This window comes from Pleuronectes platessa, chromosome 9 (genome assembly GCF_947347685.1).
Source record: "Pleuronectes platessa chromosome 9, fPlePla1.1, whole genome shotgun sequence".
NCBI classification, from domain to species: domain Eukaryota; kingdom Metazoa; phylum Chordata; class Actinopteri; order Pleuronectiformes; family Pleuronectidae; genus Pleuronectes; species Pleuronectes platessa.
This window is the reverse complement of record NC_070634.1, coordinates 16,038,526-16,055,072: the sequence shown is the minus strand read 5'-3', so window position 1 is coordinate 16,055,072 and position 16,547 is coordinate 16,038,526. Positions and strand designations below refer to the sequence as shown.

The 16,547-nt window shown below is 43.4% G+C and overlaps 1 protein-coding gene across 1 annotated transcript in view; it reads right to left on the bottom strand.

Moving 5' to 3' along the window:
* Positions 1 to 16,547, bottom strand: part of rnf220b (ring finger protein 220b) — a 28,609-nt gene continuing 12,062 nt past the window's right edge. Inside the window, exons 2-15 of the mRNA XM_053431157.1 lie at positions 8,591 to 8,717; positions 7,679 to 7,721; positions 7,486 to 7,578; positions 6,979 to 7,021; positions 6,605 to 6,694; positions 4,376 to 4,419; positions 3,967 to 4,054; positions 3,500 to 3,596; positions 3,141 to 3,200; positions 2,948 to 3,006; positions 2,705 to 2,789; positions 1,350 to 1,458; positions 169 to 243; positions 1 to 72 (exon numbers count right to left, since the gene is read on the bottom strand). Coding sequence (XP_053287132.1) covers positions 1 to 72; positions 169 to 243; positions 1,350 to 1,458; positions 2,705 to 2,789; positions 2,948 to 3,006; positions 3,141 to 3,200; positions 3,500 to 3,596; positions 3,967 to 4,054; positions 4,376 to 4,419; positions 6,605 to 6,694; positions 6,979 to 7,021; positions 7,486 to 7,578; positions 7,679 to 7,721; positions 8,591 to 8,717 — 1,085 coding nt within the window. The remainder of the gene's footprint in view (positions 73 to 168; positions 244 to 1,349; positions 1,459 to 2,704; positions 2,790 to 2,947; positions 3,007 to 3,140; positions 3,201 to 3,499; positions 3,597 to 3,966; positions 4,055 to 4,375; positions 4,420 to 6,604; positions 6,695 to 6,978; positions 7,022 to 7,485; positions 7,579 to 7,678; positions 7,722 to 8,590; positions 8,718 to 16,547) is intronic.

The following is a 16,547-nucleotide window of genomic DNA, read 5'->3' as shown; positions in this document are numbered from 1 at the left end:
TCACAGGAAGACCCGTCTCAGGTCTCCAGGTGAGGTGATGGTGTTGCACTGAGGACACAACTTCTTTGCTCCCTGGAAAGAAAAAAGAATAATCCAGACTTTCATCAAACATGTTGAGGAAAACGTCTTCATGTTGACATTAATATGATTCACGATGAAAATGTTTACCAGCGTACGAAGCCAACACTCCTCACAGTGAACGTGCCAGCACTGGATGGAGGTGAGCGGCGTCGTGTACGTGTCCTGTAGAGACAGAGATGATGAAGGTGAGGGTGTAGTACAAAAAGCTGCCACTAGATGTCCACGTGAAACTGCACTAAGAGCTAAAGGAGGAGAGGCTCCTTATTAATAAACGTTTATTTAAGCATCTGTGATATATGAAAAGTTCCAGCCGAGGTGTTTACTCATTCATTTCACTGTGTTGTGTTGGTTTCTATAGAAGATCAAATGCAAACTCTTTTTCTTCGTATAATTTTGAATCTTCCGTGTGGAGTAAGCAACATTAGTGTGTTCAGATTTCATAAGTGTGCATGTGTTTGCTTTGTTGTTATGTTACGTGTTACTTTGTTTTCATCTCATCTTATCGTTTGTCAATTTATTTAAAAGAATCTCCTCAAAGCTCCAACTGGACACAGGCTTTCACAAAGAATTAAGAATTCAATTTAGTCGGGTGAAGTTTCTAAAGCATTTGCAGAATTTCTGTAATTACAGGGCTGTTAACAAACATTTTAATAATTTAACAAGATCATGTACAAAGTAAGGCTGCAACTAATGGTTACTTTAATTATTTATCTTTTGTATTTAAGCATCAAAATTGATTGTGTTCATCATACTTTTATTTTTTATTTTGGGGAAATGTCTTTGATAAGTGTGCTTAGTGTGAACAGCAGAACAAGGAGAAAGAAACAAAGGAGAAAATAAAATGTAAGATTTAATTTGGTTGGTTTAATCAAAAACTTGCTTCTTTGTTGGTGTTAAAGAAATTCTGGAAACAAGATGAAGCCATCAAATGTCCACGAAATGTCTGAGCCAGGTTTCAGTTACAAAATGATCTAGGCTATATATAAATCTATTGCATATTAACATAATACAGATTTGACAATTTACTGTGAATACTACACAATATGTTACACATCGTGATTTAATGTCAACCTCTCACACTGAGAGGGTGAAATTGTTGCTATTTTTTGAATATCATTTGAATATTATCAAGACTACTAATATTGACTTATTGCCAGTTAAAAAAAACAACTGTGTCCCCACAGGATTTTCATCAGTTTCTGCTTTGCTGAGCTGCTGTCTCCATTTCGCGTGTCTGCTCTGTCGCTTTAATTTGCCTCCGTACTCACCATGCAGATGAGGCATTTAAATCTGTCTCCTTTAGACAACTGTTTCTCCAAATCCCGTATCCGAGCTTTAAGTGCATCCAGGGTTGTCAGTGTGGAGTCTTCCGAGAGCCTACACACACACACACACACACACACACACACACACACACACACACACACACACACACGGTTGGATGGACAGTAACAGGAGTGGAGAGGGGAGGGCAGGCAGACACAGGAGAGTCATTTATAAATCGAAGACAGATTAAATTATTCGCTGGCCAACATGGACACTGAGCATGAAATTTAGCAGCAATCACATTGCCTGCATTCGCTGTCTCATTTATCATAAGCGTGTGAGAGTGTAGGGGGCTGGTGGTGAGGTGGGGGTGGATGTCAGGGTCCACACGGAGATAAGACACGCACACACAAACACACACTCGCACAATTACGGGAGAGGCTCCACGTGAAAACCCACTGTACGTGGGGGCAGACGGGCTGTAGTGCATTAAGTGTGATGAAATGTGTGTACATGCGTGAGTCGCCTGCTGTGACCTTGATTGATGATATCATCATATTGATATAGTATTGTGTATCACGTTGGTCAGAGCAGGGGCAGGTGGTGATGATACAACAGAGAGAGAGAGAGGGAGAGACGAAGAGAAAGAGAGAGATGCTGTCGCCAAAATACACACAGCACAAAGAGGGATGGTTACACGTCCTCAACTGGGAGTCATGCGTGTCCCAGCATGGACGATACGCCACGACCAACACACCCGACTCCCCCTGTGACCCTGAGGGGGGAGAGGCCGGTATGAAAAGTGGCTGATTTGTTTGGATATAAATGTTCAACTCTGTGGCCTAAAAAAAACTCCCTTTTGTAAAACTCAGATCTTGTGCAGATGTGAGGACAGATGTTGGTTCAGCAGATGTTCAAACTAAGAATAATTTTTCTTCATGTATGTAGGAGAAGAAATTCTGAGAGTTTTTCTTAGAAAAACTTTGCATTTTATGTTCTGAGTGATGCTGAAACTTATCTTACCTGTTTATGACCTCACTACTTGTTGGTTTGTTTGATTTTAAGCAAGATAACTCCCAAAATACAGGACGGATCATCATGCAATTTGGTGGGAGGACGTGGTTTCGGTCAGGGAAGAGCCCATTAAATTTTGGTGCAGAGGCAGATCAGGTTTCAGATCCGGTAATGTTTTCTAAATTTGTTGAACATTGAGAGATCGGGTGTTCTCCAACCTTTTTGTTTTATTTCTCAGAGAATAATTCATTATATTTACGAGTCTGTACACATTGGTGTAGATCCAAATAAAAATCTGAATCTAGTGAATTTAAATCATTTTATTTTTACCATACAAACTTACATCTCTACGTCAGTGTTTTTGCAGGTTTTGGGCAGAACTGCGAGGCTGCTGTCCCCTTTCTCTCCACTGCTGGTAGATGGACTCCCTGAGGGAACAAAGAATCACATTACAACAAATAATGGAATCAATTTCATTTACAAAACATTTATCTGCAAAACCTTTTCGAAATGCAATTCTCAAAATTCATTCCTTCAGTTTGTCTTTATTGAATCAATGTATTCATTCAGACTTTGCTTAACTTACCATCATTTAACCATTTGGGATAGCCGAGGTTTACTCTGGAATCAGGCAGTATGCTGCTGCTGCAGAAACAAAACAAAACAGACATTTAAGAGCCAACAAACTGAGAGAATCACTAGACAACCTATATGTAACATTATTTCATGTCTAATTGAATATCTGGAGTGAATGAGAGGCTGTCAGGTGGGAAACTTACTTCACTGTCGTCTCTTTGGAGCTTTCTCCCGAGCAGGGGATGACGTCTGCCTCTGTGTATCTTTTAACAAACTCAGGAAAAAACACCAAGTGGGAGATAACAACAAGTGAGATGCATCTAACTTTTAATATGCTGAGAAATATTGTCTCACTTTTTATCATTTGAATCACTATCCTGTGAGACGGGGAAAGTTTTTGACATGTTTGCTTATTTTCTCAGGAAATAATCCAGTGATCTGGATGTAAAGATCGGACTTATAATTGGAGTTGAAAACTATTTTAAAGTTTGTTCTCCTTGTAAGTGATTTTTCTCAACTCATTATACACAGTTACATTCTGTGTGTTCACTGTAAAGGATACTGTGCTCTGCCGTACTCCAGAGTATCGTCTCCATCCACGTCCAGGTCTGCGTCACTGTCTCGACACTCCTTGGAAGTAGTGCTCACCAGCATCGCACCTGACGAGACACAATACAATTATCAGGATTGTATGAACGGTATTTCAAACGCGGAGAAAAAGATTGTTCTTTATTTCTACGTTTTATTTTAGAAGCACACGATGTGACTCCAGCTGTCAGTCAGGGTGCAACAAGTTTGCAGGTCAGAGAATCTTCTCAGGTAAAGCAAAGTGCTACTTTTAAGTGAACCCTCGAGGCGCTCCGCTCCGCTGTAATGTGGCCTGAAAAGTTCAGTGATTTTTCAACTGCCACTCAGTCACATTATTCACCCTCCACTGAGCGACATCACACACATGGGTACCTTGATGGCGCGCGCACACACACACACACACACACACAAACACACACACACACACAGATGTATCCTTACCTTTAAACCCTCCAACCATAGACGACAACGGTATCCTTCTCCTCTCGTTCCACTCATTCTCCAATGGCGCCAGGTCCAGTGAACCCTCCTGGAACACACACACACGTGCACATGAAGAACACATGTCTCTGTCTGCATGAATATGTCCGTATGCCTCCTGTAGCCCCAAGCTGCATATCTGCTTCTGTGTTTTCATAGCTGTGAACCAACGCCTGCAGTGTTTTCACATGGATACACACTGAGCTGACAGTGAGCCTGATGCTACGTGAACAAAAGGCAGTCACCAGCGTCAGAGGGTCCAGATCACATGACATCCCCCCCCCCCCCCCCAACCTCTACATTTTATATACATATTCATCTCTTACTGTAGTATAGTGTCTTTGGTTCATAGAAAAAATAAATCACATACATGTCCGTCCTCTGGTTTCCTCCTCTTCAGCTTTCCAATCCTGACTGGGGACAGACAGAAGAAAAACAAGACGGTGGAACTGTTACTTTAGAGGAAGGACTTAAGTTGGTCTCCAATGTTTTATTCAATCATATCACTTTTTTTGTATTAGTCCTCCATTTTTTTATTCTCACATTTGAGACTTTCCCCTTTCTTAACACTCAGTAGTAATTACTGAGAAGTCCAATTTAAGTTTTTGAGGTCAGAAAGTGGAAGCAGGTTTCAAGGGAAGTCACACAGAGGAAAATAAGGGTATGTATGCAAATAATTAGGGGGAAGACGGGGGGAGAAAATGGGGGGGGGGGGTAACTTTTCATTTGGCTAAAAGGTGATTTGATTACTTGGGGAGAAAGATTTTGTAAATATTTTTTGGAATCTAAATTTTATTCCAGCCTGTTTTCATAATGGGGAATTAAATATTGAAGTTAAAGTAAATCATTTATACAGTTGCATTCTTTTTCATTGTTCACACACTTAACCAAATGCAGAGGACCACTGGTTTGTGTACGTAAAAGGGTCTTATTGATGTCTACATCAGTGGCATGCAGATCATTTAATACCACATTTTATTACATCATTTAACACGTTGCCCCAGACCTTTATAAGAAAATTCTTTCTATCCTACCGAAAAATGCGTTTTATGTGGTGATCATGAAAATGATGGAATGACATAGTCCTCATTATTTTGTCCCCATTTGAGTTCACATAAAGTACATGTTTCTATTACTTTTCACATTTACACATGAGACAGCATGAATCAGGTTACAAACCAGAAACCAAACCATAATAAACTTTTAGAGAGTCTGTAACACAGTCCATTCAGATTTAAATACTTGATTTTCAAGTCAAAAGCACACACATGGTGCAGGGTGTGTGTCGGTGGAGATTGTCGGGCAGAAAAACCACTGATGTGCAACATTCACATGTAAAAACTTTTTTTCTGTTGCTTCAGCTCATTTCACAAAGTGAGAACAAACCGTCACACAGTCACAGTAACACACACAGAGCCAGAAGTACAACACTTACAGTGAAGAGTGAGGAGACTCGATGTGCAGGGCTCCACACACATTTTAAGTACAACAGACAACAGACGACAACACTGGAGGCAAAACACAGTTCCCATCCCCTGTCATCTCACCCTCCTCCTCCTCCTCCTCCTCCTCCCTCCATCCTCCTCTGATATAAAAGTTAACATGGCAGAACATCAACCGCACCTCCTCTCCCACTCTGACCTGACTGACTGCGGATTGCACGGGGGGACATTAAGTTTTAGGGCCCTCTAATTCCCGCTGGATGACAGTACCCCCCTCCGAGGAGGGTGGGGGGGGCACCCAGATAGCTGGTGGCCGTGACCCCGAGTGCCGCCATCGCAGCAAACATAATGAGGGTTAAAGAGACGGTCATAGATGAGGAAGAGCTCATCAAACAGAGAGAGAGAGAGAGGGAGAGAGAGAGGTTGATTAATCAACAGGGGACCCCCCCCCCCCCCCCACACTCCTTCTCCTCCCCCTCCTCCTCCATCTCCTCTTCCCCCTTTCTTCTTCTTCCTCCCTGACGTGTATTTAGAAGCTCATTATGCTGTCCTGTTATAAGGCCCCAATAAAGGCTAACAGACCTCGACAGCGCTGGCAGTTTGAGGAGTCCGCTAAGAGCCGGAGAATCGCAGCACTAATAATAACAGTAGTAAGATGTCGGCTGTGTCAGCTGCGGCTTTAGGGAAGTAGATCTATACGTGTATATTAGTGCAGAGACAGATGCACTGTCTTTATATAGTGTAACCGCAGTGAATATACAGGGCACAGTCGAGATATGGTATCAAATCCAAATATGGTGGTGTAAAGTTGTCAGTCATGCAAACAACACTTATATTAGTGTAAGCATGAAGTTCAATTCAATATTGATGTATAACAATATCTGACACCAAAACAAAATCTCACCCTGAATGATTAAAGTTCATTTCATATTGACTTTAAAAAAAGAATCACTTTCCCCTCTTAAAACGAATTAATCTTAATCTTATCTAAGGCAAGAATTAGCTAAATCAAAGTTTTGCTTAATGAACGACTCAAACAAGATAATGCCTATAATGTATTTTAGTAAAAGTAAAGTTGTCTTTAGTTTGATTCCAGGCCTCGGCTGCTGAAACAAGTGAGTGTGGCGATGCAGAAGGAGCTTCTCGGTGAGTCTTACCAGCTTGTGTGCAGTCTAGGTGGGCTCCTGCGATGTGAGGGCGTAATGGGGCAGATTTGACGTAGCACCTGCACCAGCAGAGGTCATCGACTGTTAACATATCAAGAGGTCAAAGTTGAGAGGTTAATAGCTCCTCTGCTCGTGTGGGCGCTAGGCCAGTGGAGATGGTGTGGGAAAAAAAGGGGGTGATATCTGAGCGACTGGGGAGGGAGGGGAGGGGTTGGACCAAACACAACTGGGCGCATCAGCGTGAACAAAGGAAACTACAATGTTGTTTCATTTCTCAAACTAAAGACCTGTCTGACTCCGCTGTGCTGAACTCTCGGTGAGCAGCAATGCAACACACCAAGCTCACTCTGCATGCGTCAACGTACCATTCAGTCTCGTGTGTCTGTTGGCCCGCACACGGAGAAACGTCTGCAACAAACCAGAAGACCGACATCAGAATATTTCACATTTCTATCACGATTTCTTTAATTGACATTTGTACTTAAAATAGTATCTACAGGTTTGAAACAATTATAATCTTAGCTAGGGAATAAAGAAAAAGAGTTCTGCTGTTAAGAAAAACATATTGAGCATATACAGTGTCTTATATTTTGCATAATATTGCATTTCCATATTTAAATATCATAATCAGCTCCACTTGTATTACTTTGTTTACTCTATCCATCATTTCTATGTCTGTCGTGGAGGAGGGGTCCCTGCTCTGTTGCTCCATTAAAGTTCTTTGGCAGCTCTTTTGCTTTTCTAAATTGTGGTTGTATGAAAGTATAATTAAAATGATGTATTTGTGTTTTTTTTAATTTGTTATATCCAAATCTAGACTCCACTGTACATATTTGAAATCTGAAATCTAAATCTGACACCGATATCCTCACCTGGTATCGGTCAGAGTGAGGGTCGTCGGCCGGTCGAGGGGGAGACGTGGGAGAACCTCCTTCACGCTTTATGTGCAGAGAGAGAGAGAGAGACTGGAGAGAAGAGAACAAGAAGGAAGAGAAAGGAAACGAGTTAAAGGCGAACGATGGTGGATGTGACTTTTCACTGAAAGATTTCACAGGTGGGTTTTACCTTTGGGGCTCGGACGAGGAGGCTGTGCTGCACTGGAGCGACACTGTGGAGAAGAGAGGCAAATTATACAGATGTTAAACAAGCTTGGTGATAGAAAGGTGCACACACAGTCACAACACACAATCTTCTTAATCTTCTTAAACAATACACAAACACAATTTTATCTTATCTCGAAAAATAACCTCTGCTTTTGTCTGGTCTAAATTTGTATCAGAGATTGTGTGTCACCTCATTTCAGTCTTTCTCACTATACAATTCCACAGTTAGAGCTATAGTTACATACACTCCCTTTTCACAACCACACACAGCCACACACAAACACACACACACACAGTGTCCCCGTGGGCCAAGTTCAATTTGAAACCATTACTGTCCACGGAGCGGTCGTTAAGCAGATTTGGAGTGTAATGTCTTTATTGGAGGAATCATTCTTCTGGTCTAAGCAGCAGGTAATGTGTGTGTGCATGTGTGTGTGTGTGTGTGTGTGTGTGTGTGTGTGTGTGTGTGTGTGCGTGTGTGTGTGTGTGCGTGTGTCTGTGTATGTGTGTGTGTCGAGGCTCAAAGCAGCCATTAGTGGGACATTATCCGCCCGCTGTATGATTTGCTGCCTTGAGGCCGGAGGCTGTAATATGAAATATGTAGGGAACAACGAGGCAGCTTGTAAACATGGCACACAGGTGACAGGGAAGACGGGAGATACCACCAGGGGGAAATTGAAAGGGGGGAGGGGTCCCTCTAGCTAAATAAAACAAAAAACTGTCAAGATTAATTATGTGAAAGCTGAAGAGAATAAAAAATCTGCGCCGTAAATAGAAGGGGGAAAAAATATGGAAGTGAATTTTATTTGAGGATAAAAAGGGAATGGACATAAAGATTTAGAGGATTATAGAGTGATCTGGAGGAGTGTGATACCTGATTTGTTGCTGGGCCAGTTTGGTTAACTCCTGCTCCATGTGTTCCTGCAGCTCGCAAGGTCTGAGAACAGCCTGGCACACGGGACACATGGGGGCCTGAGCGTCGTACAGACCCTTCACCTTATCTGGAGAGAGGAGGAGTGACAACGAGTCCGTTAGAAAACCTGTGCCATGATTTTCATATTGTCTGTGCTTGTCAGACTATTTGAGAACATGCATCTAAGAAAATTGTGCCAAAGAAAACACGAGGAGAGAAGATAGAATGTGAGTTCTTACACATACACACACAGATTTTACTTCATACGTGAATCCAAAATATAGAATGTCTGTCTTTTACAATTAGTACACATACTCCAAGTAAACAAGTAAAATCTGTTAAACAATAATGATAATAATATAATAACTAGTATAGCAAGTAAAACTGTTGCTTCCATTATCTGAAATTAACAGTAAAGAAGTATCAAAAGCAAAATCTATCAAACATGTAAACAGCAAAGGAGTTAATTATGCAGTAAAGTTGTGAAAGCCGCGTTGTGTTCCAAATCATATTTTTGGATTGTTTGGATGCATGACGGTGTACACTGCATTTCACTGTAATGGGTCCGTTTTAAATAATTACACAGACTCCAGACTTCAGACTTTATTGTCCCCTTGGGGTAATTTGTTCTCACAGCCATTCCAGTACAATCAACACAGACAGACACATTTCAACAGAGGCAACCCACAGACAGGACGTCACATGAAACATAAACCAAAAAACCCTCCTGTACAAACAAGCAACATTCACCGAGGCATTTTGTTTGGTGCTTCAGTGGCAGACGGGAGGAAGCTCCGGCCGAACCAGGCCTCCCTCCATTTGAGGGTTTAGTAGTGCTGATTTGGAGGGGGGAGGGGGGTGGTCACTGTCATTTGCAATGGTGATTTCTATATGCGTAGTTCAACTTTGAGATTTTGGGTGTGCGGAGGCTGATGATACAGAATAAAATGATTTAGTTATTATATAGTTGATGGACTTTGGCGGAGGTGTGAGATCTACTGAGTGCCTCTCTTGTTATATTCACTGTATCACTGCTGGGTTGCTTCATATTTAAACATCTGGCATTTATATTTTTTTTAAACATTAATCAGTAAAGTAACATGTAACAGTTTGTCTGTCAGATTGAATCAAGAGAATTTTAGTTGCCTTTAAAATGTTTAGCAAGTATAAAATAGCACTACATAGAAATATTAAAGTAAAGTAGATACAAGTGAAAGTTGTACTTAATCAAAATTACTTTCTTCCACTGTTATCACATGATGCTCTGCAGTTGTGTACCTACTGTATGTGTGTGTTCTGTAGACTGACGGTGGGAGTGGGAGTAAAATAAGGTTTTACACACACACACACTGCGATGGGCCCCTGTTGTCAGTGTGTTGACATCATAGGCTGTCAATAGGAACATTACCCAGGAGGGCCACTCGGCCCATTGGGTCCCACTGATGGATTACTGCCATAAGCAGCCAGCTGGGAGCTCTACTATATCAAGATTTTACCTAGTAGATGAGGTGATTTACTCCTGAAAGCCATCAATCACATGGGCAGAGCTAGTAGGCAAGATGCACCTAATTTCCCATCAGAGGGGGAAACAGATGACAGGGCTGGAAATCACAATTCAACACTTCTCAATATAGAAGATAAACAGGTTGGTGTGTGTGACAGTGCTGACCCCTCACTGTGGAGCACGGTGGACTGAACTTCCATGAGGACATTGGACAAAGACTTTGGACCAGCTCTGCCCCAGATGACCAGGGACATGCAGGCCTGTCTTTACGGCCGGTGCCGTGCCCTGACATCAGTTGAGCTCTGAGACCCCGTAATGAGGAGGCAAATAGGACAAAATGGCCTCTAAATAAAACATGCGGTTGAAAATAGAAAGTGGAGTCAGGTGTCCTTGGGAGAGTGACAGCTCTACTGGTTTCACCCCCCCCCCCCCTGCCCCTCCTTCTCTTTCTCTCGCCTTTTTTGCATCCCCTCGCCGAAGCCTAAATGACTTTTCCCGACACGCATCGAGCGTTCCCGGGCTTTCTGCGCTCTGCCGCCCGGAACATGCAGGCATCAGTAAACAATGAAATCTCTGGGCTGAAATTGAATTTATAACCACATTACCTGCACAGATAGCGTCTCTGAATGGCGCCGCGATAAGAGCAATGGGATTTGATTTTCAGGTGTCTTATTGGTCCACTTTTTGGGATAAGCACCCCCCCCCCCCCCCCCCTCTCCCACCTCCCCCCTGCTCCTCTCACTACAGCCACGCCGCCACCGTTCACCTCCGCCTCGCGCGCACATCAGATTTAATGGCGTGGTCGTTTGGTTGTGAATGTTCGGATCCACGGATGAGCGTGTGAGGGTTTTTGCCGGGGCCTGATCTCACTGGGCTTATGTGCTGCGCTGTCGTAAGTGACAGTTGTTGGTACATGACCACCTTTTTTTTTTTACACGTCTCCATCCCCCCTACTGCCCCCCACCCCCACCCACATAAACCCTGTCAGTATCAGTCAGCCTCAGCCCCTTCTCACCCTGGGGGGTCTCAAACACACAACAGGGGGCTGTAAAACCTGCCTGTAGGCTTGTTAACTGTTCTCTCACTACGGCAACTGGCCTGGATGGATTGGCCCTCTCTCACCAGGCTGTGCTAAGTCTGACTCGCCCATCGCTTAATGGATTCACTGTGTCTCTGTCTCCGATTGTTTCCTTTTTCTGTCTTTGTGTCTCGCCAGTTCAGGACCTCCTTTCCTGCCTGTCTAGCCTTTGGCCAGCTGCCATTTGCTCCTCACTTGGGACGATGTTTGTATGACTATATTTAAATCTTGCTCCCGTAAAGACACACTGCATGGAATAGAATCTCACAGGTTCTTGACCGAACTATTTTCATAGTTAGTTTACAATTGGATTTCTATGTGCAAGTGGAAAACCGTTACACCTTTTAAACGGCAAGGACACTAAATCCACTTTTACACAGCTGTTGTCAGAGCAGAATAGCACGGACGATCACAAACATGTATGAATATAGTGTTTAGTTTATCTCCCCATGGATTTGAGGACAACACACCCCTGGGGCGAGTAACCCATCAAAACACTTTGATCTGTCTGTCCCATCCCCACTATCAAGCACATCATGTGATTGTAAGGTTTTATCTCTTGAAACAATAAAAGATCACCATCCTCCTTCTCCCCTTGTACGACTGATTGTCAAATCCAGTTTCTGTTGCTCTGCATCAAGACGCGGACAGTAACTGTCCTGATTTCAGTACTCGCCACAGAAACAGAGAGATCAGAATCCCGCTGACAAATCCTCAAAGCATCGAGTCCCCCGAGGGCCTGGCTAATGGCCGATGCCAGCGCCCATATGACGGCTGCCAGTTCTGCTGATGCAGATGCAGCGGAGACGCCTAACGTGACCTTTGGTGAATGCCACATCACATCAGGCCTGGATGTCACCCGCTGACATTATGCTGGGGCATGAAAAGGCTGTTCTGCAGGGGAGACATTGTGACGAACGTCCCCCCGGTGACAAACCTGTGGACGTGGTTATAATTCTGATTGACGGGAGGAGCATTGGACTGGTTTGAATGGCAAGGGACGAACAAGCAAGCATCCAGGGGAGGACGTGGAGCTTGTGTTGCATCGGTTGCTCCTTTTTTTTCCGCTTTCGTTGGCGTTAAAGTGCTGAGACAACTCACTCCAACTGGCATCATTATCCCAATCATCAAACAATTCTCTAAGCACATCAGAAATCCCTCTATAAAGCCATAACAAGCACAGACTCTATATAACCAGTAGGCATGTAGAGATTGGCGGGAGGAGTGTAGTTAACGCTTGGCAGCTAATGCTGAAGTGGTGGGTTATGGAGGCAGGTCCTTGGCACAATTTCAGAGGAGATTGAGGGCTATAAAATCCATTGGCTCCTGCCACACCTGTACCCCTCCCTATCCCGCGGCCTGCTTCCTATTTAAAAGCATCACATGCAGGATATTAGTCAGGCCTTTTTGCATCTGTGAGGTAAAGCTAACCTCTGAAGCAGAGGGGGGAGAGGGGAAAGTATGCAGGCCGCCGTTTGTTTTTTATTGGGGAAATAATGGCCTATTGAGAGGTTGGGTATTTAATGAGCAACATAATAGGCCCTGTAGTAACACATCTGCTATGAGCAGAGTCATTTCCTCAGCTTTCAAAGGCTGCTGCTCCAGCCTTTGAAACAGCAAGTCCAGTTGCCTTTAACTCATTTCTTCGAGATATCTGCTTTGTATTAATTGCAGAATTGCTACACCGGTAATATGTACAAGACCAATGTGCCGCGAGGTTCCGCGTTCAATTCTAACCACATTCACCAGCCGAGGGAGGAACACCTCCTCTCCTGGCTTGACCTCAAATCTCTCCCTGTCCAATCTAATTCCAGCATCCTTCAAAAATATCCTTCCCTACTCTGCAATCAATTGTGTTTAATGTATTAAAGACACTCACCACAACCACCGCAACCTTTGGCCCTTGCACAAATCAATGCCTCGTTAGACCCCTAATGATCATTCATTGACTAATAAGATCTGTATCAACCTCTTGGAGAACATTGATTGGCCTTTGGCCTCTGCAGTGCTCTGTGCATTACGTGGACAGCGGGAGACGGCAGCTGTGAGTCCTGGGGAGTCTGATGATGAAAAAGCTCCTGGTGGGAATGGACAGGAATCCTAAACCCCAAATAGACTCATTCTGAAGCACCTCAGGCCAAATGCCCTTTCTTCTGCCCTGCAGATCAATGGACATAACCTCTCTGACCACAAGTCAATCAGTCCACAAACCCCCAATTCCTCTCCCTCTCCCACTTGCTCTTTCTGTCTCTCATCTTCTCCATTAGTCCCTGCAATTGTTCCATCAGGTGCAGGCGTGGCTCGGAATGTATGTGTGCAATCATCTGGCTGATGGAGAGTGGACGGAATAGCTGTGCGACAGTGTCCCTGTGACCATATTTCCCTTCTCAGGACCTGGGGGCAAAGATCGAACCCTGCCTCCCCTCCGCTGCTACCAATCAATCTGACCCTCATTGAGATGCATGGCTCAATGATCTTTGATAGTGACTTAGAGATTAGAGAGGGGGAGTGGAAGTCATGGGGAGAGTTAGGACTGTCCTTGGCTATTTTTCTGCTGATATGAGGCTACTTACAACCAACCTCACAGGAAAACATCTTTGATTCATCCTACTGTGACTGGGTTGGGATGGTTTTCACATACAGCAGGTTTTGGGTCTGTGTCAATATACTGTTAATATACTTCATGAGCGAATACAAGCAAACTCACCATCAGTTTTTATCTTATGGTGCAATCACAGGAAATTGTGTCTATTTGGGTTGAAAAGAAAATGTTCTTTGCCAACATGAGAAAGATGAGGAGAAATGTCAAACGAAAAACCACACCTTGTTTATGCAAAGAGTTTACAAAATGTCAAAAGATGCTGTGATTGGCTATATGTTATTCAAAGAGCCAAATCCAAATAATGGGAATTTGCTTCAAAGCATTGTTTGAGATAGCAGAGATTTAAGATGAGTAGAAGAGCAAAAAGCATCAAAGATCACTGGGACCCAGTGGCTCAATCACTGTTGAAGCACAGGCCTTCTGTCCAAGTTGGTCACGCTTACTGTAAATCCTCAAACTCACCTGAGGCTCACTAATCCAAGAGGATTTAGGCTATTTTCCAAAAATACAGGCAGATTGTATGTGGGTGTTAAGAAATGACACTGACAGCCGAGGACTCTGTTATCACAGGTGAAGGGTGTCCTCAAAGACGACAACAAGATCAATCTGGATGCTTCAGCTTTAACTTGTATCCTCTATAAATAAAGTTAATATTATTATTATTATTAATTCTGCTTTGCTGTGTGGTTTAGTTTGAGCAGAGAACAGTCCATCCTTCAACATCTGGGAATCAAACCCTAGCCCTGCCTAAAAGGCGGAGACAATGCCTACTAAAGTCTGCCCTGTCAAAAGGTGGGGCTGTTGTGACTATGGCTGCATTGTATTCTTTCTGTTGGGGGATGATGACAAATAAAATGGTAAAAAAAGCCAAACCTTGTTTATGCAAATGCTCTTAGCAGACTGGTCCTGACTGACCCTTCTTTCCATTTGGTAAATTTCCACATGCTTGCTTTGAATTAGGCCCATTGTGGCTTGATGAAGACAATTACCTTGTTCATGAAAAATGTTGCTATTATTTTCAATATTTTACGAATAATACACTTATCACCTATTTGTCCTCTTCCAGCTGCTTGTGTCATGTGACTTTTCTGGTCATAAAAAGGATTGAATGCTCACTTTGTAGTTTGATAAACCTAAGATGGTGTGAATCCTCACACCCCTTCCCCAGACCTTTGTTACATGTCCTTCCACTAATTTCTTGTCCTCCATCTTCTGCCAGGCAGCAGTGAAACGCAACGTTCATGATCCTCAATCCAAAACTTGAGATATCATCAGGCTCATGCTCGGAGCAGCAAAATGCCGAACAGGTGTCTGTCAAACTCCGAGCAGTCGCATTGGAACAGGAAGCTGCTGACAGGGGACAGTGATACAGAGCTGTTCACCGGTGCCCTGTCACTCATCCTGCACTCACGAGACAGACGGATGAAATGTTCACAGATCAACTCTGTCACGGTGTATCACACAGTCAGGACTTCAACCTGCCTCAGCTAACGTCAGGTAATCATGTCCCCACGTGGGGTAAGGTCAACTTAAGTACATTTCACCGAGAGGGACATGAAGAATGTGAGATTTTAAGGATGCAGTCTTGGATGGATTTAATCTACCACGCTTGGGCTTTTTTTTAACTAAAAAGTATAAAGCAACAGCAATGAAGCAATAAAACGTCATGTTAGTGAATAAGTCAGGAAAACACATAGACCTGCTCCTAGTTATTCATATTTGTAAGGACAAGTTTGAGCCTACAACCTACGGAGTGAGGACATTTTGGGAAAGTGAGGACCTTATAGCCGGTCCTCACTTTGTGACCCCCCCCCCCTTTGATGGACTGTTTGGGGGTTTTAGACTAGATTTTAGGGTTAGTTTTAGGTTTAGGTTAGGTTAAGGGTTAGGGTTATGCATTTAGTTTGGATGGTTAGGGATAGGATGAGGAGGGGCTAGGGAATGCATTGTGCCAAGGAGTGTCCTCACTAAGATAGAAGTACAAACGTGTGTGTGTGTGGGTCAAAAAAGGGAGAGAGAGTGAGAGAGACATCAAGAGACTAATAGATCACAATCTCTCATTAGAGAGTAATTAGATTGGCTCCAAAAATACAGATCACTATTACCTGGACCACTGGTTAATAGACATTAATACTCTCTCTAACTCTCTGTGTGTCTCTCTCTCTCTCTCTCTCTCTCTCTCTTTGTGTGTCTCTCTCTCTCTTATTATTCCATCATCTCCTCATCACTTCTCGTTTTCTTCCCCCCCCTCGCTCTCGCTCTCAATTAGTGCTTAATAAGGAGAAAATGAGAGGATCGCTCCGTTGCTTGCGTCAACTTTTTCTAAACAGTTTAATTACGCCGCGACTCAACAACAACCACAGAGCCGACGGAAGCAAGTTCCTTCTACATCCTTGAGCAGTCGACTTCAAGTGTCAGGAACACTCTGTGCTGGTCTGTCGGTAAAGAATCTTTTCATCTTACTTCCCAACATACTTTGTAAATGAAAAGCACCAGAGAACAGCCTGAAACTCGTAGCATCCAGCAGGTGCCAATTCTGACACTTTGCAGTGACACATGCGCCAAAGCTGCGTCTAACGTTCCCAGATAACACATCACACCACAGTTTTGGCAATTTTGAAAAAAACTGAACTCAATTGGAGCAGAGTGAGTGAACACATCTACCAGCAGACAATACCACATGCGTGTTCTGGCTGCAGCTATCAGGTGCATGAGCCGCATTGTGAAAATCTAG